General features: G+C 43.9%; 1 protein-coding gene across 1 annotated transcript in view; it reads left to right on the top strand.

Annotated features, from left to right (window-relative positions):
• LOC137344720 (TBC1 domain family member 30-like) overlaps positions 1-27477 on the top strand; it is a 68853-nt gene that overhangs the window by 9417 nt on the left and 31959 nt on the right. The window contains exons 2-5 of the mRNA XM_068007851.1: positions 3503-3564; positions 10818-10883; positions 15761-15886; positions 23155-23340. Of these exons, the coding sequence (XP_067863952.1) occupies positions 3503-3564; positions 10818-10883; positions 15761-15886; positions 23155-23340 (440 nt within the window). The remainder of the gene's footprint in view (positions 1-3502; positions 3565-10817; positions 10884-15760; positions 15887-23154; positions 23341-27477) is intronic.

Below are 27477 nucleotides of genomic sequence, written 5' to 3'. Positions count from 1 at the left end.
TATTGGGCTCGATTTTCGGACCCCCGAGCCGGCGGGTTTGTGGCGGGGGGGTCTGAAAATCGGCGATTCCCGGGGCGGGTCCGGAGCCCAGCTCCAACCCGCCCGCTTCCGGGTTCCCCAGTGACGTGCTTACATGCGCGCGCAGCTCCCGCATGTGGGACTCCCACCAGCAATTAAAACCGGCGGGATGCCACTTAAAGTAATTAAGTAGGTACTTTAGGTAGTTAGCAGACCTGATATTTTAGGAGGGGTGGGATTTTCTAAACAACTGGGACTGTTTCCCGTACTGGGGAAAACACTCCCAGTTGAAATGGACGTGTTGCAGCCATCAGCCTATGGCCGCTACAAAGGTCCATTTGACAGGTGGACTTATTGCAGGAGGCCACTCTGTCACTTTGGACAAAGTTTGGCCTCCACCACCCTCCTCCTAACAATAAAATTCACAAACTTACACACTTACCCTGGTGTGCAGACACATTTACCTATCTTGCAGACCCCCTCAAACGTACATCTTCCGGATGGGGGCCGCCGTAGCTGCAGTCATGACCTCCTCGGAGGATGAACAGGATGAACAGCATCACCAGCCTCGCCAGCCACGCCGTCCACCTCAGACACGTGGAGCTCCACAACACAGTGCTGTGACACATCCACCTGCACAGCAGGAGGGAGGGCAACCGCAGAGAGAGATGTGTCGCAGAAGGCACTATCCTCGTCACAGGGTCTACAGACCGAGGCTCAGCTTCCTGGACCTCTCTGAGCAGCAGTGTATGCGGAGGCTCAGAGTCACTCGACATGTAGTCGTGGACATCTGCAGCCTCCTTCATGCCGAGCTGCTCCTGGCTGGCTCGAGCACCATCTTCTTACCTGTCGCTGTCAAAGTCACCACTGCTCTCAACAACTTCTCTTCCGCATCCTTCCAGGGTGCCACCGGGGACATTGCCGACGTCTCTCAATCGTCTGCACAAAAGAGCCCTGCAAATACACCTACACCCACTCTGCAGTGACACAATGGGTGGTATCAGTTGTGGGTCTTCATAGTGATCCTCAGGAAATGGCATTATTGCTCAAACCAGACAAGATTTGCAAAGACATGGCAGTAATGGTGCCAATATAATATGTAATGTGAGTTGATCAGAAATCAAATATAAGTAAAAACCATGATAAACCCGCAAACACCCTTGTGCATCCCCTTCATGCTCACAACACGTTTGCTTTATGCTTCCTACTGCACGTATGTGATGCATGCCCTGTGGCTGCAGCACAGGTAGTGGTAGGTTGAGTGAGGCTGACTGTGAAAGAGATGCATGAGAGGGTGAGTATGAGATAGAGCCATGAGATTGTATGAGGATTGGGTTGAGTGGTAGTGGTGGGATGAGTACTGGCGAGGTGAGTAAGTGCAGGTAAGATGAGGATGAGCTTTGAGTGGGTGTGAGGAGTGACGTGATAGATTTGTGTTGGCAGTGCAGAAGGAGATGTGGGGTGGGGGTGGTGATGTGGCAGACGGAGTGTAGGGGAATGAGTAAGTGTACTCACTTTGGCTGACCTACTTAGGTCATTGAAGCGCCTCCTGCACTGTATGCAGGTGCGCGATATGTTGGTTCTGCAGGTGACCTCCTCTGCCACCTCGAGCCAGGCCTCCGTGGTGGCAGAGGCAGGCCACCCGTCTGCCGTGGGGAAGATCTCTGTCCTCCCCCTCCTCCTCACCCCATCCAGTAAAACCTGGAGTGAGGCATCATTAAACCTGGGAGCAGCCTTTCCCTTGGGCTGCTCCATGCTGTAATTTTGCCTATTTTCTGCAGCATCAGTCAGTGGAGGACTGCCCCTTTAAATAGGGCTCCTCCAGCTGACAACCTGCGCAGTCCGCCCGCTGCGCAGCTTTCCAGCGCGAAACCCGGAAGCCAAGGTAAGTACCTTCAATTAAGCTGCGATCGCGTGCGGAGCACCCCGAATTCACTGGGTGCGTTACCCATGTGCCCAGTCGACCCCCTGCTGCCAACCTGCCTCCCTCCTAATATCGGGCCCATTGTGTCACACAGCCTGGCACCTTTAACATTGAAATGGCTATCACAGCGCCACATGCAGGAGTAACAGGTACTGCAGGTACTTAAATGAGTTTTCAATGAAACTCTCACCCCATGTGGCAAATTTAATATAAAATAGAGATAAAAATATAGATGTTTATTTTATTAAAGACTCTGTTTTATTGCTGCCTGAGAGCTCATTTAGTAAACATACTGTACATTGAGGAACTAAGCTGGCAGATCCGAGGTTTAATCCATGGTTTGTGCTGAGTTAGTTCATCTCAGTCAGGGGAAGTGGTAATGACACTATAATTGGCCTCTGTCTTTGGGCTAAGGAGAGGAAAATTCAGCAGGAGTTCCTATTGCTGGTTGCTATCCTATGCTGGAACGTGCACGTAGGGGAACATTAGGTGATCTTGCCTGTGATAACATTTGAAATTCAATAGCCTGGTGGCAATCACTACCTAGGCTCATACATGAAAGATGGCCACTTGAGTGACATGCCAGATGGAGATCAGCACCTGTGTATCCTTCATACTTAGCACGAGTCAGCACATTCAGAAAAGGAAAGAAGAAAATTGGGAAGAAAAAAACAACTAATTAAAGTGTATACATCACTACTTTCAAACTCTTATATAATGTATTGATTTCCTTAACGAATGATAATTGGGCTCATTGTTCACACATAAAACAACTGCTTTTCCACTTATCTTAGATCACATGGCTGATTTTCCAGAACTATTGTGTTGGATAGTACCCACTCACAATAGTCTGTCTATAGTATGGAAAATCTTTTTCAACCTTTGCAAAATGATTTTGCAATCTCAGGTAAGGCGTCCCAGACAGGTTTTGATGAGATTGTCCAATTGTACAGTAAGAGACAAGTTAACAAAGTCTACCAGTGATTATTTTGAGGCTTTGCTAATAGATAGCAGCAATATTTACAACAGATGTTCAAAGTCCCTCGTCTTACAGGTTTTACTCAAGTATAGATTATTCTGCCAAAAGCTTCAACACCTCAATTGTGTTATTGTTGTCGAGTAATGCAGTCAGCTCTTTAGATGAGAAGTTGAAGAATGGATTTTTACCACTTTTTCAATGCTTATGGACAGTGAGATATTTTGCATTTTAAGATGTGAAACCAGATTACAGTGAGTGTTACCATTCTATTTGACTCCAGGTAGCATCACTGCCAAACCCACTGCATGCACTTTCGAGCAGCAGGTCACTGGATAGAGGTCAGGGGTAGTTTTACAACCTGCAGCTAAAGTGTAAAGCTGGTTTGGTGATCACCCCTCTCTTTTAGAAACCACCTCATTTTATAACAACAGCCCGTACTTTCTGTGTGTTGATCTTGATTTTGAAAAAGTCATTTTATTCAAGTAGTTTTTTTACTGTTTTTTTTAAGCTGAGCATCATCAGAAGGCACAAGTTGATTTTATATTAATCTTCTTGTAATGTATAATTTACTATTTTAACAGGTGCTGACCCACGACTGAAGATTAACACTGAATGTTTGCCAGATCAAAATGAATTTAAGCAGGTTTGTTGTCTTCTAGTAACTCATTCGACTGAAACTATAGGCACATATATTTCCAGTGATATGAACACTTATTGATAACTCAGCTAAGTTTAACTATGACACCCATTCCAGTCAATTATTCTTTTGTCCGTCATATTTGCTATTCAGGTCCCCCTGCATAGTACACCATTCTTTGACAAAAGGATGGGTTGGGGACCTGCTCTCAGGTCTCTCTCTGTGCCATGTTTGATTTAGTCTGTAAGAGGCCTCATGGACCTGCTGCATTCTCTCCTTAGTTATAAAAAGGAGCCTGGATGTTGCTGAGATTGCGAACTCATAATATAAAGAATCGTGCATCTTACCATCCTATTAGAAAACCATCATGCTGGGAATTTGGCCCAATACATCAAATATAGTTTTCAACATTATTGTGCTCTTGGACGGAAGTACTGAATATGAATGAATGTTATGATGAATTGCTTTCAAATATGGCAAAATGACTCACTGGAGAAGGATAAACCCATCAGGAAGTTAATATATGTCAGCGGCTAATAGAATCAAATACTACTTCCCTCTGCTATCAGTAACAGTAAAATGAATTGTTGTCAGATATCGCAGTGAAGACTATAGTCTATACCTCTAACCCTAACCCTTTGAAGTAGTCAGCAAGTTTACAATTATTAGAATAGACTCAGGGGATACTCAATGACCAAGGTTAAGCATCAAGATCTCCTTAGGATTAGATGGTGCAACGGGTTTACATACTGCCATTAAACTTCATTGATCGTGATTTGAATTCAGGCCAGAGGGATGGGACCAAAATCTCATGTCTACATAAGGGAAATTAATTTCGGCAATATTAACCCCGTTTCTTGTGCATGTGGGCCTACATCACAAAACTGCTTGCAATTCAGTAGATTGGCAAAAAAAAACACTGCCGGTAATCACAGAGAGGATACAAGTGTGGTTGATTTGAGAACTGGAAAGCAACAACAATAACTTGCATTTATATAATTCCTCTAATGTAGAAAAACACCCAAGAAGCGTAATAAGACAAGAATCTACACCGAGATAAAGAAAGATATTAGGAGAGGCGACTAAAAGTTTGGTCAAAGGGTTGGATTTTAAGGAGACTCTTAAAGGAGGAGAGGGGAAAATAGAGAGTCAGAGACGGTTAGGGAGGGAATTCTAGAGGTTAGGGCCTAGACGGCTGAAGGTACAGCTGCTAATGGTGGGGCAAAGGGGATGGGAGATGCACAAGAGGGCAGAATTGGAGGAATGCAGAGTTCTTGGAGGGTTGCAGGGCTGGAGAAATTTACAGAGAGAGAGGAGTGAGGCCGTGATGGTATTTAAACATGACTGAGAATTTTAAATTTGAGGCACTAGGGGACTGGGAGCCAGTATAGGTCAGCGAGCGCAGGGATGATGGGTGAATGGGATTTGTTGTGGATTAGCTAACGAGCAACAGAGTTTTGGATGAGCTCATGTTTAGAGTGGGAGACCGGCATTGGAATAGTGAAGTATGGAGCGTGTCGGGAGCATATTGGCTGAGGCAGGCAGTGTTAGAGATGGAAGTAGACGGTCTTTATGATGGAGAGCATATTGGGTGGGAAGCACAGCTCAGGGTCAAAAAGGTCGCTGAGGTTTCAAACAGTGTGTTTCAGCCTGAGCCCATGGCTGAGAAGGGGGATGGAATTGGAGGCAAGTGAACGGAGTTTGTGGGGGAGAGGCCGCAGACCACGGGTTCGGTCTTTCATATGTTTAATTGGAGGAAATTGCGGCTCTTCCCGGTCTGGATGTCGGACAAGCCGTCTGACAAAGCAGAGAAAGTGGAGGGGTCGAGAGAGGTGGTGGTGAGATGGAGCTGGGGGTCATCAGCGTACACGTGGAACCTGATGTCATGTCTTCGGAAGATGCCACCAAGTGGCAGCAAGGCTTGTGGGGGGAGACCAGGGAGGGGAGATCGGAGGCCAGGTCTTGGGAACGGTGGTGATTGGTGGGGTGGGGGCACGTTCATTAAATGTGGTGTCGGGAGGAGCAATTGTTCTCTCTGGCTTCACACTCAGGTAAGTATATTTCAAAAATTTACCTTGTTAGTAACAGGTGGTGCTAGGGCATGGTTTTCCTGAGTGCAGCTGGTGCTGGCACTGGCTGCCTCAGGACAAACCAATCTTGCAGTCTGCAAAGGGCCTATCATCTGTTTCAGGTGTGGGCACTGCACACCAATTTCTTCCTTTGCCACACTTCCAGCCGGAAATGCAAGTGTGCTCCCTGCCCGCCATATTGGAGACCTAGTAGGCCGGTTAGTGCCCTAGAAACCGGCGCCGCGTGGCTGAGTTTATAGACCCATATGTCTGCTGTAAGCATCTCAGATAGAGATTAAGAGTGTCATAACTATCTACATTCATGTAAATCAGAGCTAAAAGTCCCTTGAAATTATTTTATAGCAGGAGTTGATTTTAATGCCTGTTTTCAGGCTGCTGTTTCGCTGATTGTAGCAAAACTGACTCAGTGAAGCTGAATTAATGTTAATTGACTGAACTAAATGATATTGACTTCACATTTCAAGCTGTTGGTGTTAAATGCAGCCCCTTGGGTTGTAGAAATTGTGTTGAGTGTGTAATAATGTCCTCTGCATTTGGCTTAGCACGTGATATCATCCACAACCCTGTGCCGACCTGCCTCAAGCTGATAATTGAAATATAATTGCTTACTGGGATGACAAGGCTTTTTGTAGATACATCTAGCATCCACCATTTTCTGCAGAAAGCCTTACTTTCAGAAAGACTTCGATAAGATGCCACATAACAGACTCGTGATGAATGTCAGAGCGTGTGGGATCAGGGGCCAAGTAGCAGAATGGGGTTGAAAAATGCCTACAAAACAGAGGGCAGGAGTTAAGGGAAGTTTCTCCGACAGACAGACCACCGTTGTTTACCATATACAAAACTGTATTGGACACAAGAATTTGAGGTATGGTGTTGAAATTTGCAGATGATACCAAATTGGGGGGTATAGCTAATAATGTGGAAGACTGCACCAAAACACAGGGAGATATAAACAGGCTTGCAGAGTGGGTGGTTGAGTGGCAAATAAAATTCAATATAGTGAAGTGGTTCATTTCGGTAGGTGGAATAAGGAGGCTACTTATTTCTTGGAAGGTAAGAAACTAAATAGAGTTGAGGAGCAAAGCGATGTGAATATAGATACATAAGTTGTTAAAAGTAGCAACACAACTTAATAAGGCCATAAACAGTGCAAACGAAAGTGCTGGGGTTCATTTCTAGAGGAAAAGAATGCAAAAGCAGTGAGGTAATGCTAAATTTAATTAAACCACACTTGAAGTACCGTGTGAAGTTCTGAGCTCCATACTATAAAAAGAATATTGAAGCACAGGAGAGAGTGAAGAAAGATTTACAAGGATGTTACCAGAATTGAGAGGCTAACAGGAGAACTGATAGAGGTCTTTAAAATTATGAAGGGGTTCGACGTGAAGAAACCTTTTCCACTTAGGGTGAATCCAGAACAAGGGGGCAAAAATATATGATAGCCACTAACAGATCAAGTAAAGAATTTAAGAGAAATTTCTTTACTGAGAGCGTGGGGAGAATATGGAACTTGCTGCCGCATGGAGTGGCTGAAGCAGATAGCATTGACATGTTTGAGGGGAGGCATGATACAAACATGATGGAGAAAGGAATACAGGGAGATAAGGGGGCTGGGTGGGGAAGAGGTAATTAGAGAGGAAAGAGGCATGTGTGAAGTATAATCACTGGCATAGACCAGCTGGGCCAAATGGCCTGTTTCTGTGCTATACATTGTATGTAATTCTATGTAATATAATAGTGATAACTCAAGGCAGTTCTTCACTAGATAACAAGGTGGGACTTTTCGTAGTAGCAAAGTGTGTCCTCCTGGGAAAGGTGGTAAATCTGATTTGCTTTGACCCTCCCTGAAGCAACAGCAACTCATGGATGTTGATCACAGGAGATGCTGATGCAAAGGTACTGGTCAACTTTATGGTTATCTCAACCACGCACCCCCACCTCCACCTCTGGTGATATCAAGCAATTTGAAGGGATCTAAATCATCAGAAAAGAGGTGAGAACATTACGATGCAAATGACCTTGAAACTGATGATGAATACAAGATAGCAAAGACTGGGAATGATTAGTTCCTCAAAGTATTCATAAGAGTATTCATACCCTTCTCTAAAAGAATGCTGTGGCATAATTCAAGACTTCAATATAAATTTGATGGAAATCCTAGACAATGTGAAAGGGCTTAAGACAAAAAAAAAAGAGCTTCATACAAATGTAGCATAACATCCACCACTTTGTGTTCCAGCCCCCTTGAGATAAGGCTAACATTCCATTAGACGTTTAAATTATTTTTTGTACCTGTCCGATTAGTTTTTGGTGATTTCTATAGATGGACCCCTAAATATCTCTGCTCCCCCACTGTTTGTAGTTTCTCACCATTTAGAAAATAATCTGATCTTTTTTTAAAAAATCCAAAATGGATGACCTCGCACTTTCCCATGTTGAACTCCACCTGCCACAGTTTCGCCCACTCACCTAATCTATCAATGTCCCTTCGCAACTTTCTGCTCCCAACTACATTATTTACTGTGCCACCTAATTTAGTGTCATCAGAAAACTTGGATATATGGCTCTCTATTCCTTCATCTAAGTCATTAATAAATGCAGTAAAAAGCTGAGGCCCTAGTACAGACCCCTGGTGGGGACACCACTAGTCATATCCTACCAATTGGAGTACATACCCATTATCCTTACTCTCTGTTTCCTACCTCCTAACCAACTCCCTCCCCATGTCAAAAGGTTGCCTCCAATTCCACGTGCTTCCATTTTTCCCTAACAACAGTCTCTTGTGTGGAACCTTATCGAATACCTTCTGGAAATCTATATAAATAACATCCATAGACACTCCCTTTTCTTCCACATTAGTGCCTGCCTCAAAAAATTCAACTAGGTTAATTAGGCATGACTTACCCTTTTACAAATCTATGCTGGCTCTCTGAGATAGTAAGTGGTATGGAAAAGGTTAATCTGGAATACTACTTTAAATTAAAGAGTTAATCTAGGAAAAGGTAACTTTATGACTGATATGAAGAGCTGCTTCTTCATGCAGAGAGATAAACACTTGGAATGGACTACCAATCAGGATAGTGGAGCTGAAAACCTAGAATCATTTAAGCAGCAACTAGATGCAGCAATGGGAGGAGTCTAGGGTTGTTCTGGATGGATGTATTAAGATGGGCCGTTTCTTGTGATCTTTTGAAACAATTGGGAGTGGGGATTTCAAGCACAACATATGAATTTTAAAAAGTTGTAATTTAGTTTTCTTTTTCCCATTTTATAGATAGCATTAAATTGACACAGACTTATTGAAAATTAATTCACACAGCAGAAACCTTTCACTAATTGCTTTTTGCCTTGAAGACCAACCAGAGGTAATTCAAGCACTGTAAATTCTATTGCAGCAGGAGCAGGCGTAGTCAGAAAACAAGCGTATGTCTGCCTTTTGCATATTATTGCTCATAGGTCATCATTCCAGCTCTATATTGCACAAATTACAGCATATAATTACTTTAGTCAACTAGTCTGACCAAATCTCTTTGGTTGCATTTGTAACCTATTTTCTCTTCTCCTGAATCCACACAATCCTTCTCTGTCAGGATTATAGACTGTTCCAGCTATAGATTTCTCTACTTATGCTGCTGATCCCACCCTTTTGCAAACCCACTAGTTGACCTACTTAATTAGTTGGAATCTCTTTCTGGATGGAATACCCTTTCTTGTTATCATGGTCAAGTTGAGACTGGCAGAATTAGCCCTTGCACCTTGAGGATGTCAATTAAACTTTCCTCTTGTAATTGGGAGCCCATCAAGCAATTTTTTGGAGCTGCTCAAAACATTTTACAGATGAATGCAAACTGCAGTATAAGCAAATGAAAACCTTGCTCAGTGATAACACTCATGTCTGAGTCAGAAGACCTTGGGTTCAAATCCCACTTCAGACTTACAGGCTATAATCTAGAGTGATACTTCAATGTGGCAATGAATAGGTGCTTTCTTGTGGATGAGATGTTACACAGAGCCTGTCTGCCTGTTGAGGTGGATGTAGCAGCTCCTTTGGTACTATTTTTGAATCTAGTCCAGGTGAGTTCTCCTGGTATCCTGACAAGCTTTTATCCCTCGACCAACACCACCAAAACAAATTAAGTGGATTACAGATTGGCTGATATGCTTGCCTACAAAACATCAGTGATTACACTTGAAAAGTAATTAATTGGCTGTGAATTTTTTTGGGACATGCTGAGGATGTAAAAGATGCTATGTAACTGCAACATATTTATTTCTTCAAATATTACCCAACAAAAACACTCAGTGGTGTTGATATAATTAATTCAGACAGAATGTTCAAAATAAAGTGATTATATTAATAAATTACTGAATGATATTGGACTGCCAGTAGATTTGAATGAATACTTGTTCCTGATATTTTTAACAACAATAGCTATGTCATTAAAATAGTGGGATATGGATCTACATAGGGAGAGATAACAGACAATGATCCAATATTTAGATAGATGCATATTATCTAATAGTTGGTTCTCCCCTCTTTCCACTATGAAAGGTTTCATCTGGGCTAGAAGAAGGTGGACAGAATTTTTAAAAAAACACTGGAAAAAGAATTAACTTTGCATCAAACATGTAGCAGCTTTTATGTCTTGTCTATTGTGGTTGCCATTCTCCTGCCCAGAAATGTAAACATTCATGAAATATCAAGGTGAGATAAGTGACGGCTGATGCTAGCACTGAATGCAAAATATGGTAAAGTGTTCTCTTTCTCAACACTGATAATAACTGACCTCAAAAAGCATGAAACAATCAACAGAAACTACTAAAAAGATTTATTTTAAAAAATTAGTATGTAAAGCTGACTGCTGCCTGATATTTGGGGATGAGCGATCTGGAAGAGTGAAAGTGATTTGGGGGGGAGGAGGGGAAAGGGTGAGAGTGACTGAGACAATGTAATCCGGCTGTTGTCTGATACTGAGATAGAGTGAGAGCAGATAAGATTTTGTCTAATAGCAAAACCACAGCCCAAAAAGCATGAACCTGTATTTAGCTTAGAATGAAAAGGAAATGCCCAAACGTATGAGTAGCACATTAAATGATCAAAATGAATCTGTGATTTAAACTTCAAATGGACACTCTTTCCAGGTACTAATTCTGATTTGTTTTCAGTGGTTTGAGACCTGTCGAGCTATTGTTTGGTTACCAACAGGAATTCCCAAGCGATGGAGGCAAAGGGTAAGTGAATCTCTCAAAAACTTGTACTAGCTCCGTACTCTTGCTGCCCCATTGATCATAGAATGGGTACAGCACAGAAGGAAGCCATTTGGCCCATCGAGCCCGTGCCGGCTCTTTGTAAGAGCAATCCAGTAAGTGCTATTTTCCTTGCTGTTTCCCCATAGCCCTGCAAATTTCTTCCAAAACATTTGCTACCATTTGTAATGCTTTACTTTGTACTAAAACATACACTCCCACCCATAACCTTGATGGGACTGGGGTTTGCAATGGACCCTGTGTCATTTTCCACTTTAAAAAAAATAATTGTGGCAGTCACCACATTAATGGAGAGGGGAAATTGCAAACCAGCCTCATTAGCATCACATTTAATTGCTCCCACTACTCCCAAAAGGAATGTGACAGCAACCACTGGTGATGCCAAAATTCACCTTGCACTATTATCATGGAATCTTACAGTACAGAAGGAGGCCATTCGGCCCATCGTGCCTGTGCTGGCTCTTTAAAAAAAGCTATTCAATGAGTCCCCTCCGCTGCTCTTTCCCCATAGCCCATATTCATTCAGAAGTGGCAGGGTACACTGCCATTTTAGCCTCTCATTAGCACAAAGCTAACATTTAGTTTGGAACCTAAATGCTAGATAACAGTAACTAATAGTTTTATTTGCCGCGCTATTTCTTATTTTGGTTTGCAATCAAAAAGCATTTCACATCTGCATAGCACTCTTGGATGAAGTTCATGTCACATGGATGGAATTAGAAAGAACTTTTAGCAAAATTATAAAATAGCAGATTTGAAACAACAACAACTTGCATTTATATAGCACTGTTAATGTAGTGAACATTCCCAAGGTGCCTCTCAGGAGCGATTATCAAACAAAATTTGACACCAGGCCACATAAGGAGATATTGAGACAGGTGACGGTCAAAGAGGTAGGTTTTAAAGAGCGTGTTAAAGGAGGAAGGAGAGGGAATTTGAGAGTCTAGGGCCTAGGCAGCTGAAGGCACAGTCACCAATGGTGGAGCGTTGAAATTGGGGATGCGCAAGAGGCAAGAATTGGAGGAGTGCAGAGATCTTGGAGGGTTGTAGAGCTGGAGGAAGTTACTGAAATGGGGAGGAGTGAGGCCATGGAGTGATTTGAAAACAAGGATGAACATTTTTAAATTGAGGCGTTCCTGAACCGGGAGCCAAAGTAGGTCAGTGAGCACAGGGGTGATGGGTGAACAGGACTTGGTATGAGTTAGGATATGGGCAGCAGAGTTTTGGATGAGCTCAAGTTTATGGAGGATGGGAGGTGGGAGGCTGGCCAAATGAACATTGGAATAGTCAAGTCTAGAGGTATCAAAGGCATGGATAAGGGTTTCAGTAGTAGATGAAACCACCTGAAAGCCAGCCTAAGCTGCTGTACCTCACTGAGAGCTCTCTCATAGTCACAGTTGACTGATGAAGAATTTAAGCTGTAACCGGAAATATTTGAAAGGAATTATTTCCTGTGGAAGTCAAACAGAGATTCATTTCTGCTCAAGTAATAAAGAGCAATGGATTAAGCAAATTAGGTCTGTGGATTTGAAACTAATTTAAAAAAATCACTGTCTCCAGTAGTTAAGGCCCGTCTTGAATAGCTAAACAGGGATTATCTCAAATTGTAGCATTATATCCATGCTCCTTTGATAGGCTCCAAATGGAGAAGGAAATTTTAATCGGTATTGGATGGATTGTTACTTAACCCTTTAAATTCTAATTTACTTCACAGGAAAATCAGCATATTGTTTTCTATCAAAACAGTTGGAAAGTTGTTTTGGAAGTATCCAAGTGTTGAATATTCTGAAGCAGTCAGCACATTATAAATTTTTTTATTTATATTTTTCTCTGAATTAGCTGAAAAAAATCATTAGAAGTTTAGAGTTATTGCTTCAGGAGCTGGAAATGTTTCAGTCTCAAAATATGTAAAACTCAACGGCCGGAACATTAACTTGCTGCACAGTATTTCCACTAGTGCTTGTCTCACCTCTAGCCTACAACTTTTTTCTCTCCATCACAACCTTTCTTGTCCCTTTCTGTCTTATCAAGTCTATTATAGTCAGTGCCTCTCTGTACCTTTCTGCCTTGTTCTTCCTAAATTCAAATTTTAACATCCGACACAGTCTTCCCCTGCCCTGCATTCTTACTATGTTGAAACCAAGATTCCTCTCCGACTCCAATTCACTCCTTTCTAGCAGCGGAAAACTGTATCTCTTTTTCTCTTTCAAGCCCCTCTTCCTCTTACAATCTATTGGGTTTTAAACCCCAAGCTTCACGTCATTTGACCATTGCTTGTTGTTTTATCTCACTTTCTCTTCTACTCTTTTCAAGCAAGTGATGCCTTGTACAATGGGCTCCAGTATGAGTTGTCCTTTACTTGGGTTTCTGTAGGAGTTTAATATTTTCTTTTGATCTGGAACCAAGAAGGCAGATAGAAATATCAACTTTTATACGTCTCGTGTCGCACACTTGTTTACTGGCACATGCTTATGCTCAGGTTGACACCAGGATCTCATTCTTAAATGGCAGTAGTTCTTACCCATACTCTTTAGAGTTATTGAAACTTCTCTATAAGTTATACAGTATGGATACTGTATAACTTATAAACTTAGATTTGTACAGTTAGTAAACAAATTCTTTGAAAGCTACATGTTTGCCTGTTTGGAAAAGCTGACACCTCTGGGCATATCTAACTCCATGGCCCCGATATTCACTCGGAGCTGCCAGGAAGAGAGCAGGCGTGGGGGGCTTTTGCGGAAGGAAACCTGGAAGTAAGGGTTTCTCGCATGTCCTGCTGAATTTAACCGCAGGACGTCTTTTAAAATTTTTTCAAAATGTTTCCCGCATGGCCAGATTGACAGGCTGGCTGTCTGTTAGGCTGGAAAGCAGCCAGGCAGCGGATGTCAGGTAAGTTTGACATCACGGGGTGAAACTGACATCGCGGGGGGGGTCGGTTGCATTTCTTGGGGGTGTGGTGAATCGGACATCATTGTGAGGGGGGGGGAATTGGACATTGTAAGGGGGGTGAATCGAACATCGTGGGAGGAGGACGGCCCATCACGAGGGTTCGATTGCCTGGAGGTGAGCTTGGTGGATCGGGGGGAGCACTCCTGCTCCTCCTGGCTCACAATCAGCACTTACCTCATGGATCCGGCCCGTCTCACCTCCTTTCACCTGATGGGATTCTCACGGCCTGGGTCACCCGCCCCCTGAGAGCGGGTGGGTCACCCACCCTCGTTAAAACCAGAAGTGGGCCAGTTGGGGTCGGGTTTGAGAATTAGAACATTTTTCCTTCCTACCCGCCCCCAACCCATCCGTCCTTGGTGGTTAAAACTCCCCCCCTTATCTTTGACCAATGAAAATGTCAGTCTTTGCATTGGTGCTGAAAGACTGCATTTACCTGACTGGGTTAAAGGCAGAATTTAATGCAATACTTCACACAAAGTGAAAGGTACATGACTATTTATGAATAAAATAGTTATTCTGCTGTATAAATGAAGGACTGAAAACTGATACTGAATTGATGAAGATGAATATTACTGGAAATGAGCAGACAGTTTAATAGCCCTTGGGAACTGGTGTCTAGCAACATATTAACATTTAGATAGATTAGCTTAGAAATCTTGCATTAAGGATCACAGCAAAAGAGGATTTCTTCTGGAATTGTAATGAAATGCCACAAATTCTTCTCACGGTGTGTTTGTGGACCCAATGAATTTAATTTACATGATGTTAACATGGCCATGAAATATTGTATATTTAAAAAATGAAGTCTGTTTTGACATTGTGCATTTACACTGACTAAATCAAAGTAATTGGAAAAGATATGAAATATTTGCTTATTAATATGTACTCCCATAGAATTTTCCAGTAACCAATGCAAATTGTGCCTTGATCATAACCTTGCATCACAATCGTATTCCTACAGTGCGAACATCTTCACCCATCAGCAACATGGAGTGTGCTAATTGTTGGTATTCACACCAACATCCACTACCAGCCCACAAGTAGTCACAAGACTGAATGAAACCAGCTCATAAATTTACAATTGTTTATATGAGGTAACAGAGACTGTGGAGTGATTTCAAGGTAGCAATCTAATCTCAAGGTTCAGCTGACACATAAATTGCTTGGCTTCATTTTTGTAGTTTTTGAGATTATCTGAACCCTTTGATTAGATGACGGCCTTATAATGTCTCGCTTTTATCCGCTGTTCTCTACATATTGGTGACTTTGTAGCTGAAGAACTGGTACTCACTGACCGCCAGATGGTAACGAGGTTGAGACCAAGAGCTGCCTGTCATTTGAGCTAAATTTGCCTCAGTTGAGTGTGTTCCATATTGTGCCTCTGCTCCATGTGCTCCTTCCCCAATAGCTGCTTCATCTAACATGGAGAAGCTTTGGTTGTCACTCGTGGAATTCCACGTCTCAGGCTTGTTTCTTCCCCACAAGGAAGCAGAGAAGATTAGAAGGAAATGTGTGTTGCACTCAAGCATCTCCTGGGCTCCAGTTTGAGAATGGCACTGTTGGAGGCCCAGGAGCAGGTTGCCTGGCTTCCTCCTCATTCAAAGTAATAGGGAGAAAATAAATCAATCAACTACGGGCAAAAAAAAAAGATCTTTTTGAAAAGGTACAGGTGAACTATTTAACAATTATACTCATGTGCTGCCATTTAGTGTACAATTTGAAAGCCTCAAAACACAGTTCCTGTGTGTGATCTGTCTGATGTGCCTCATACTGCCTCTAATATTAGCTTATTTGGAAACAACATTTCTGTTTAGCAACAAGGAACTGAAGTACTGTATTGGTGTCTGACTATCAGCTTGTTAAAATCCTGTTCTTTTAATCCTCTGTTGTAGGTCTGGCTAGCATTGGCAGACCATTATCTTCAAAGTATCGCCATTGACTGGGAAAAGACCAAGCACTTTTTTCTTAACAAGCAAAGAAGCCTAGATGAAGATGCATTAGGAATCCAGATAGACAAGGTAAGGAAACAGTAATTGGACTTTGCCATACTCCCTAGTCACAAGTCTGAAGTTAATTGGAATTCAATTTGAATTAACATGAGACCTGAAATTAAAGACAACCTCTGTTGTAATGCTGCGTTGTCACAAGAGTATAACCGATAGTGTAGTGGCTTGGTGTACTAGTATACTGCACAGCAGAGTGCTATAACACAAGCACATGTTCATGACTTCATATACCACATGAGGTAATTTTTGCCGTTGCCCCTTGAACAGTAAACTGGCGGAGCGGATTGCACTCCCTTTCTAGAATCCGCCCGAAAATTAAGCATGTTCTATAACAGGCCCACGACACCCCCGCCCCCACCCCCGTCACCCACCCACCCACCAACAAACGTTTGTACGCAACGCTGCACTTTGGATGCTGCATCTCACCCTCACATAGTACCACTCTTGCAAGCCACACACCCACAACTCACAGGTCACACACACTGACAACTATTCAACCATGACAGCCACATCACCTAAACATCTTGCAAGACACTCACTGATACACTTCCCTCTTTCTTGCAGGAGAAGGTGGCGCATAACAGCTGGCAGCAGTAAAGACCTGGGGGAGGACAGGCACGGCTACACGTCCTCACCCCCATGGAGGAGACAGTGTTGTGGATAATTGGGCAGGATGTCACTGCAGCCTTGGCCACTGGCGGCGCTGGAGGCCGCGACGATGAGGGTCTCTGCATAATTCCTTCTCATTTCTCATATCTCCCCCATCCCACAATCTTTTCTGACTCACGTGCTGCAGATGGTGTCAGCACGTACAATTTACTTTATCCACCCCCAATTCACAACTCAACCTGTCTCCCTTTGTCATTGCAGATACCCAAGAACTGGAGCTGGCACCGTCCAAGATGGAGGAGGAGGAAGACAGTGATAATGAAGCCATACCATCACTTGATCTGACACTCACAGCCACCAGCTCAGATACCGTCACTACATGTAGTGTAGAGGCTAGGTTAGATCTGCACGTGGTGAGACACCAGGCAGGAGTGCGCATGAGCCGGGGCGTGGGGGAACGGATAACACAGGTGCCAGCTCGCCGGAGGGTGAGGTTGCTCAATAGTTCTGATAGAGAAGAGTCAGATGATGACTTCGATGGGCCAGGCTACAGAAGAAGGCTGATGGGCGTACACAACCAAATGCTTGGTGCACTGGAAAGCCTGCCAGAAAGCCTGCGTGCAATGTCACGGGGCATGGAGGAGTCCACCTCGAACTTGGCACAGGACTTTGCGCAGAGCTTGGAGCCCATTCTTTCCCACATGGAACGGGTGGTCACCTCCATCAGCACACCTGTGGAACCCAGCATGATGCAGCGTCTGATGACCAATGTCACAGCTTCCATTGCAGCACAAACATCTGCCATCAAAGGTCTGACTACTGCCTTACAGGCTCAGACTGCTGCTATCGTGGCTCTGAGTTCCATTGTGGAAGGGTGTCACAGCAGTCCAGCAATTTGTTCTCCAGCAGATCACAAGGATTTCTGAGGTGCCACCCTGTGCAAGTAGCAGTGGCACCATGGCAGTCGAACCTGCTGTCCTCTCTCAGGATGACAGCATTCTGCTCCCATCTGCCACTCCGCCAGTGCCCTTACTGTTGCCTGTCAGCCAGCCAGGCCAGACTGCTGCAGCGCGTGCCGAGATGGTGCCGTCTGAAGCCGGGCCCTCCCGTCTCAGAGCTGCTCGAGGTCGTCCTCCACGTTCATCTCCATTCTCCTCAATTGAAGGTCAGCAGCTTTCCACCACCCACGTTCCAGCCACTGGCAATGTACCTCGTAGGAGCACTAGGAAATGAAAAGCACAAACGAACAACAGGCACTAAGGGAATGCACAAGGGTGAATAGTGTAATGCTGTATACATGACTTCAGGTGTTAGTTTATAAATTTGTATTTGAAGTCGCAGTTGGTGGTGTTTTTAATTTATGCGATGAACTGCGGGAGGAAGCAATGTGTAATCATAAGGAGAACGATTGGATGGCCATGTGGGAAAGGAAAGGTGAGGAGTGTAGGACTGTTGGTGACTTGGGAGGTGTCGTTGAGGTTACTGATACTGCTCATTAATAAGTTGCTGACCTTCAATGGAGGAGTGTGCAGATGATTGTGGAGGACGACCTGGAGCAGCTCTGAGACGGGAGGGCCCGGCTTCAGACTGCACCATCTTGGCATGGGCTGCAGCAGTCTGGCCTGGCTGGCTGGCAGGCAACAGCAAGGGGAGTGGCAGGGGTGAGAGCAGAACCCTGGCAGACAGGGCCTGTGCACCTTGTTGCCTCCTTGCCACTTCCTCCTCCTCCACCACCTCTTCCTCCTCTGCCTCTGCCTCTGGCTCAGGGTCTTGCTGGATAGGCAGTGGCAAGGGCTGTCCTCTCATACGGGCGAGGTTGTGCAGCATACAACGACAAATTTTGACACCCGCTCAGCGGAGTGATGCAGGGCTCCTCCAGAAATGTCTAGGCAGCGGAAGCGTTGCTTTAGGAAGCCTATGGAGTGCTCAGTGATGCTTCGTGTGGCCGCATGGCTCTCATTGTAGGCCTCATGAGAGGATCGCCCTTGTCACTCAGTAGCCAGCCTTTGACTTGCCGTACCGGTTGAAAGATAGGTGGGACGTTGGACTGCCGCAGAATGAAGGAATCATGACTGCTGCCAGGATAGCGGGCATTAACCTGCGTGATGCGCTGCGTGTGGTCACACACCAGCTGCACATTGAGGGAGTGGAGCTCGTTTCTGTTCAAGAAGATGGCCGAGTTGAGATGTGGAGCACGCATGGCAATATGCTGCAGTCAATGGCACCCTGCACCATGGAGAAGCCTGCAATGTGAGCAAACCCTCGTGCTCACTCATTCTGCTTCCCTCTCTGTCAAGAGGGAATGTTATGAATCTGTTGCGCAGCTTGTACAGTGCCTCAGTGACCGCCCTTATACAGCAGTGCACTGCAAACTCTGAGATGTTGCACATATCACCAGCAGCAGCCTGAAAGGATTCAGAGCCCTAAAAGTTCAGCGCCATAGTTAACTCGACAGCCCCAGGCAATGCTGTCCTTGCCCTGCTCTGAGGCTGCAGTTGTGGCTGCAGCAGTTGATAAATCTCCAACCTCTTTTGTGATCCGCAGCTGTCGGATGCACTGATCTTCACTCAGGTTGAGAATTGGTTCCTGAAGGCCCTCATTGGATATGGCCTCCTGCTCAGTGCCCTGTGCCGTTGCCTTCTCTTCCTCCCCTCTTCTCACAGCTTGACCTGCTCTCCGTGGCCTCTCTGCATGCTCCCAGTTGTGTTCAGTGCCCAGCGGGAGCCCTAGCAGGCCACTCATGGTTGGCAGAAACCTTGTTCAGCACACTGTTTTACCAACAGTAATGAAGGACCTGCCAGACCATTATCTATATAATATTGCAACTTTCACAAAGTATAGAAAGCTTCAATAAACGCATACAATTATACCAGCAGCCAGAAGCAATAATCCTGCAACACCTGCATGATCTCTTTAAATAGCGCTGGTGGACGGTCCTCCAGGCCGTCTATGATCTGTTCAGCTGTGCGTGGTTAAGTCAGTGCGTTGGCTGAAGCGTTGAGTTCCAAAATCACATCCGTCCCTTTAAATCAGCGTTGCACACTGATCTACCGCATATTCTCCCTACGTTACTTGGTGCCGGCGTTCGTTATCTGCGCATGCCAAGATGGGGTCTGGCGCACGTCACGCTAGAAGTGTGTCCGCGCATTCCAGACGCCATTTTGGGTCCTCAGGATGCCGCATAACGCCTAAACAATGGGCGCTATGCGGCCCAATTTATAGCCCTATTATGTCCAAGTCAGAATTGTGTTCCCATGACATTGCTGCTCTTGTCCTTCTTAGTAGCAGAGGTCTTGACCCCCATTGACCTCAGTTTTGCTAGGACTCCATGGTGCCATACCCTGTCGAATGCTGCCTTGATATCAAAGGAAGCTATACTTACCTCTCCTCTGGCATTCAGCTCTTGGGTCCATGTCTAGATCAAGGCTGTGATGAGGACTGGAGCCTGTGATTCTAACAGAAACTGAACTGAGCATTGGTGAACAAGTTATTGGTGATGGAACTATTGATGAATCAAGTTATTGGTTGCTTGATGGAACTATTGATAAATCCTTCCATCTTCTTGACTGATGATGTGGAAGAGGCCGATAGCGTGGCAGTTGGCTAGGTTAGATTTATCCTGTTTTTTTTGTGAATAGGACATATGTAGAAAATCTTCCACAATATTGGGTAGATGCCATTGTTATATCTGTACTGGAACAGCTTGGCTAAGGGAGTGACAAATTCTGGTGGACAGGTCTTCAGCACTACAGCCGGGATTTTGTGTGGGCCCATAGCTTATGCTGTGTCTAGTGTACTCAACTACTACTTAATGTCATGTGGGGTGAACCAAATTGGCTGAATATTCAGCCACCTGTTGTGGTGGGGACCTCAGGAAGAGACCGAGTAGGATTGTCAACTTGGCACTTTTGATGAAGACACTTGCAAACACATCAGTCTGGTCTTTTGCATTTATATGCTGGGCTGCACCAAGGTTGAGACTGGGCTATTAATGGAGCCTCATCCTCCCATTCATTGCTTGATTGTCCACCATGTTTCTCACCTGGATGTGGTAGGGCTAACGAGCTTTGTGCTGATCCATTGGTTGTAGGAACACTTAGCTCTGTCTATAGCGTTCTACTTTTGGCGTTTAGCATGCAGGGAGTCCTATGTTATAGCTTCACGAGGTTGGTGCCCCATTCTAAGTTCGGCAGGCCCTTCTACACTCCCAATTGAACCAAAGTTGATCTCCATGCTTGATAGAGATGGAGGAGTGAGATGAGTGCTGGGCCATGAGGTTACAGATTGTGATGTACAATTCTGCTGCTGATGATGGTCCAAAACACCTCATGGATGCCCAGTTTGGCTGACAGGTTACAAACTAATATTGGCAGAAGTCTGGGAGCAGGTCGCCTACCCGGCTGCTCGCTTGACTGGGAAATGGTGACGAAAATAGACAAATGGAAGAAAAGCACTCTTGGCGATTGACAAACTAATTTTTCTTATCAAGAGTTCACATTATCAAGTTGGGACATCCTTTACTTCAATAATGCTGCTCTCAGCACCAGAGGACAGTATATAAATAAAGATTGCAACGGCAGAATTTGTGATTTTGTGGTACAACTGTATTTCTCATCATTATGAAGTATTGGGGACAGTTTGCTGACTGATTCTTTCGGGATTCTTGATTTCTTTTGATTTGAAAATACCAGGAGATCCCTCTTGTGCTTTCAGAAAGCAGGTGAATGCATTAATTTCAGTGAGTTATCCTGATACTGTGGGAGATTTGAAAAGTATATAATTTTGCGTGCTAGTAAGTCACAAATAGAATTAATTTTTACAAAAAATTCCCAAGTGTGCAATTGTAAATATTATAAAGACCGATATCTGTACATTTACCTGTGTCTGTCAGGCTCCTTACTCCTGCTTTATCCTTTAAAATGGCTGTGACACTTGGTGACATTTCGGAATGGGACAATGGGAAGTGAAACTTCAATCAGAAGGCAGTAGGCTGCGGTATACGCTACCGACTCATGAAAATGCATGATCAACTGCAGGGGAATCTTATCATTAAAATTTCTGTTATCAGCAGTTTTGCACCGTGACAATAAGGGAGGATTGTGAAGCATCAGTACACATATATTTATTTTCCTTTATCGCCTTAAGCATTGTGTGCACAGGAGATCAGACAAATAAAGTTGCCCTTTGATAAATTGCAAGTCGCTGAGGATTTTGGAGTCGGCCAGTAGACAGTTATTTTTATTTGAGTATATTAGGTTTTTATTTCTCTCTGGCATGACTGCGTTTTGTTGTTAATAATTTTTATCAACTTTCCACCACAACTGCACCATCCTACCAATTCTGTTATCTGACAGGGGTCTCACAAATAGACGTTTCATGTGACTCGGATTCATAAAAAGGCAGATGTGCTACACGGTCGCTATGGTAACTGCCCTGCTCTGGGGAAGCTGCAGCTCATGCTGAGCAGCTTTAATGCTCATAGTGGCTCAATTAAGGGAACATGCTTTACAAACACGACCCAGGTTAAAATAAGCTCTTGCATCTGGCCGCTAATACTCTTTTTTTTTCCCCCCGCAAAGATAAATCAGAAACCCCCCCCCCATTGACAAGGATTATTTCCCTCTATACTGGATCAGCTTCACTTTAGTAAGAAGAAGTGCAGATGCTACAAATAAGAAATAAAAACAAAAAAAATGTTGGAAAAGACAGCAGGCTCATGAGCATTTGAAAATAAAAGAGACAGGTTAACATTTCAAGTTTCACACTATTGGTGTATTTTCAGTATTTCCTGTTCTTTGTACTACACTACTTACTCAGCACTGCATACAGTCTGTATCCATTTCGAGATTGCGTTTTGTATGGTACAAAAGCTCACTCCTTTATGCTGAGAGTTTGTTGAAATGTATAAACATTGGCATGGTTCAACATATAAGAACATAAGAAATAGGAGCAAGAGTAGGCTGTATGGCCCCTCGAGCTTGCTCCGCCATTCAATAAGATCATGGCTGATCTTTGACCTCAATTCCACTTTCCTGCCCAATCCCCATATCCCTTGATTTCCCCTAGAGTCCAAAAATCTATCGATCTCAGCCTTGAATATACTCAATGACTCAGCATCCACAGCCCTTTGGGGTAGAGAATTCCAAAGATTCACAACCCTCTGAGTGAAGAAATTCCTTCTCATCTCAGTCTTAATGGCCGACCCCTTATCCTGAGTCTATGCCTCCTAGTTCTAGACTCTCCAGCCAGGGGAAACAACCTCTTAGCATCTACCCTGTCAAGCCCCCGCAGAATCTTGTATGTTTCAATGTGATCACCTCTCATTCTTCTAAACTCCAGAGACTATTGGCCCATTCTACTCAATCTCTCATTATAGGACAACCATCTCATCCCAGGAATCAATCTAGTGAGTCCATCTTCATCTATGCTGATTGTAGTGCATGGGCAACTTCAAAAGCTTGACAGGCTTGCAGGAGAGTGTAGAGCATCATTGGAAAACGATAGAAAAGATCATCCAAACTGACTTTGGACTCACTAAAAGCTGTTGCAGTATTTGAATTAAGCTAAAGAAAATGAATCCAATAAGGGACCACGTGCTAGGACATAAATGTGTTTGCTTGTAAAAATCCAAAGAGAAAGCTGATTTTGTTTTCCACGGACTCTGTTTTCAGGATCTGCGCCAGTTCAGTTCTAACTTGTACAGTGGCGCTGATGTGGAACCATTCTACAGTGCACTAAAACGACTGTTACTAGCCTATGCTCACTGGAATAGGAGAATCGGCTACTGTCAAGGTTTCATAATACCAGCAGCAGTCATTCTGAAGGTGATGGAAAGAGATGAGGGAGACGCATTAAAGGTAGGTTACAGCACTCTTGAAAAATCTTACATCATTAGAAACATCACAGAATTACCCTTTATTTTAGTTTGTCCCATTTGTGGCTCATTTCCTCTCCCCACCTTGTGGTTGCTTGGCTCTTCCCAACGTCCTCCAGCTGAGAGGTAGGGGAGGGCCCCCATGCGGCAGGATAAGGACTTTTATCACTGTCATCAAAACCTGTCCATCTCCTTGCTCAGTTACATAGATGCAACTACTGCAAGGGGAGGGGGGATGGAGATTGAGGAGTACATGTCCCCCTCTCAAATTTTTGGACATAGATTATGTCTCCCTCTTCCCTGCTCCCATTCCAAATAGTGGAATTTCTTTCATGTCACCACCTCCCCTCCCCCCCAACTCTAGTATGTGTGGTTACCCCTCTGACCCTGTTAACGAGCTTAGTGAGCTGTGGGACCAAGTGGTTCAAGATGGTGTAAGTTTTCTGCTCAGTGTCAGACCTACATTTCCTGAAAGTCCACCAAATTTGCTTTTATGGACTTCTGTATCCCAAAGTAATATATAGATAGCCGAGAGCTACAGTTCGCAGTACTTGCAGGAGAGTGACTGCACATGTAGGTTCCTCATCCACAATCACTAAACAACAAAATCATTTAAAACACTGCCTGATTCGACTTCCAGAACAACAGCAATCCTCCTAGGTGTAATGGGCATCTGCTAGATCCATTGAAAAAAATCAGCCAGTAGATGGGGAAACTTAAATTCTGCACATAAATGCAATGCACCCCATGAGAGTCACAATAAACACACTGAAAATGTAAGGACTAACAGGAAAATGTGTGGCAAAAAAATGCTTGCTGATACTTCAATGTGAATTCCTGATTCATCTTTAAAATGCAGTGCTAAACAGAACAGGGACTGCATAGGTGATGACCTCGATTATGTCGTCCAATATCGCCAAAAATTTTCCAAGGATTACCTTTTAACTTTTGTATGGGCCCAGAGATCAAGGACATATAGGTCTATAAATCCGGCCATGGGGTGCCCATGTTTAGGGTGCTATATTGGTCTACTAAGGCCCCAGTGTGGTGAGCAGGAAGCGCACGCACATTTCTGGCGGGAAGTGCACCGCCGGCCATATTGGGAAAGGAAAAAATGTCGTACATTGCCCAGGCCAGTAACAAGCGTTAGGCCCTTTGCAAATGCAAATAAGAGGCTTAACGTCTGTTTGAGACCCCCACTGCAAGATTGGTTTGTCTCACTAAAACCATATCTGGGACCGCCTGCTACCAAAACGATAAGTTTTTGACATTTACTTACCTGAGTGTGGAGCCGTGAGGAACAGGTGTGCTCATCCCAAACCTAGATTTAAAGAGGGCCCCCCCGATTGCCACCGCTAGCCCCTACCCAGCTTCATATATATATCCCGACCTACCCCCCCCCACCCCCCGCCCTCACTTACCTGATCTTGGTTCATTCCGCCAGCTGGCTCTTCGCGGGGGCGCCTCGAGCCTCACCATTCAGGCACAGGGGTCGTGCCTCGCTACCCCGCAATGAGTGTGCACGAATTTCTACCCCATATTTAATCATTTTTTTGGCAACATTTTTCATGATGTAGATGAAATACCTTGTGGGATTCTACTTTAAAATTGTTTGATTCAAATCACTACTGGCTTGCATAGCTAAGGGCTCTGACAATCAGGGTGGGAAATTGCCACTGATGTGTTAAGCAACTGAAATGATTCCTGCACTGCAGTTCTATCTGTAAACCAGACACAACACAGACCCTGCAAAGAGCCAGACTGCAACTCTCCCTCTCATTCACTGAAACACTTCAAGTCATATAAACCATTAAGGCAGCATTTGACTATAATTGTTACCGTTTTCAAATCGTTGGATCCGTTTTGCTAAAAGTAAATTTGAAACAAAAAGGACACTGTTCCGTTTCATAGGAATGTAGGAACAGGAATAGGCCACTCAGCCCCTCGAGCCTGTTCTACCATTCAGTCAGATCATGGCTGATCTGTACCTCAACTCTGTTTAGTTGCCTATGATTCATATTCCTTGGTGCCCTTACCTAACAAAAATATATCAATCTAAGTCTTGAAAATTTCAATTGAACCAACATGCACATCCACTGCCTGTGTCAGCTGTGGCTGAGTTGGTAACACTTTCGCCTCTGAGTCAGAAGTTTGTGGGTCCAAGTCCCAATCCAGAGACTTGAGCACAAAATCTATTCTGATACTCCAGTGCAGTACTGAGAGAGTTGCTGCACTGTCGGAGGTCCCGTTTTTCAGATGAGAAGTTAAATTGAGACCCCGTCTGCCCTCTCAGGTGGACTTAAAAGATCCTATGGCACTATTTTGAAGAAGAGCAGGGTGAGCTGGTGTCCTGGCCAATACTTATTCCTCAACCAACATTGGCTGTAAAACGCTCTGAGACATCCTGAGGTCATGAAAGGCGCTATATAAATCCAAGTTTTTTCTTTTGGGGGAGAGAGTTCTAGATTGCTTTGTGTGAAAAAGTGCTTCCTGATTTTACTTCTGAATATCCTAGCTCTAATTTTAAGATTGTGCTCCCTTGTTTTGAATTCCCCCACCAGAGGAAATAGTTTCTCTGTACCTACCCTATCGAATTCCTTTATCATTTTAAACACCTCGATAAGATCAGCTCTCGATCCTCTAAAATCATGGGAATATAAACCAAGTTTATGCAATCTGTCCTCATAGTTTAACCCTTCAGGCCCTGGTATAATTCTGGTGAATTTGCACAGTACCCCCTTCAATTCAATATATAATTCATGAGGTGCGGTGCCCAAACCTGAATGGAGTGCTCCAGATGGGGTCTGACCAAAGCTGTGTACAACTGAAACATAACTTCCTCCCCAATGTATTCCAGCCCCCTTGAGATAAAGGCCAACATTCCATCAGTCTTTTTCATTACTTTATGTACCTGTGCACTAGCTTTTAGTGATTTGTGTACATGAACACCTAAATCATTTTCCTCCTCCACTCACCATTTAGAAAATATTCCAATTTATCTTTCTTGGATCCAAAGTGGATGACCTCGCACTTCCCCACATTGAACTCCATCTGCCACAGTTTTGCCCACTCATTTAATCTCTCCATGCATCTTTGCAACTTCCATTGCCCATCTACACAATTTACTGTGCCTCCTAATTTAGTGTCATCTGAAAACTTGGATATACAACTCTCTATTCCAATGAAAATGTGAGGGTCCAGTACAGATTCCTGGGGAACATTACTTGTCACATCCCAACAATCAGAGAACTTTTGCTTTATTCCTTATCTCTGTCTCCTACCTCCCAACCAATTTCCAAACCATGTCACAAGGTTGACTCCAAGTCCATGCACTTTCATTTTTCCTTATAATCTTTTGTGCAGATCCTTTTCAAATGCCTTCTGGAAGTCCATATAGACAGCATCCATGGACACTCCCTTATTGGCCATGCTAATAACCTCCTCAAAAAATTCAACTAGATTAGTCAGACATGACTTACCTGTTGACTCTCTCTGATCAGCTCATATTTGTCCAAGTGCTAAATCATTCTGTTCCTGATGATAGATTCCCACAACTGATGTTAAATTGACAGGTCTGGAGTTACCTGGTTTCTCCCTTCTTAAACAATGGAGCGACATTTGCAATTTTCCAATCCAACGACATAATTCCTGAATCTAGGGAGCTTTGCAAAATTATGACTAACGCATCTACAATTTCCTCACCTTTTAATACCCTGGGGTGGAAACCATCAGGTCCTGGAGATTTGTCTGTCTTAAATCCATTACTTTCTCCATTACCTTTTTTTACTTATTTTAAATCCATTAACCACCTCCCCCCAACTTATTTTTAGCTTCATTGTTCTCACTGTGAAAATGAATACAAAGTGCCCATTTAACAAGTCTGCCATTTCCTTACTGTTCATTACAGTCGTGCCTGCATTCCACTTTACCACTCTCTTTTAATAGATTTATAAAAACTTTTACTGTCAGCTTTGACAGTTTTTTTCTCATATTCCCCTTTTGCACCTCTTGTTACTTTCTTTGTATCCTTTTGTTGCTTTTTTAAGCTTTTCCAACCCACTGGATTTCTACAATTCCTTATGTTTGTGTAAGCCTCTTCTTTTAGATTGATGCTGTCTCT

Source organism: Heptranchias perlo, chromosome 27, assembly GCF_035084215.1.
Source record: "Heptranchias perlo isolate sHepPer1 chromosome 27, sHepPer1.hap1, whole genome shotgun sequence".
NCBI classification, from domain to species: domain Eukaryota; kingdom Metazoa; phylum Chordata; class Chondrichthyes; order Hexanchiformes; family Hexanchidae; genus Heptranchias; species Heptranchias perlo.
Note: the sequence above shows the minus strand (reverse complement) of the source record. Positions and strands in the feature narration are given on the sequence as shown.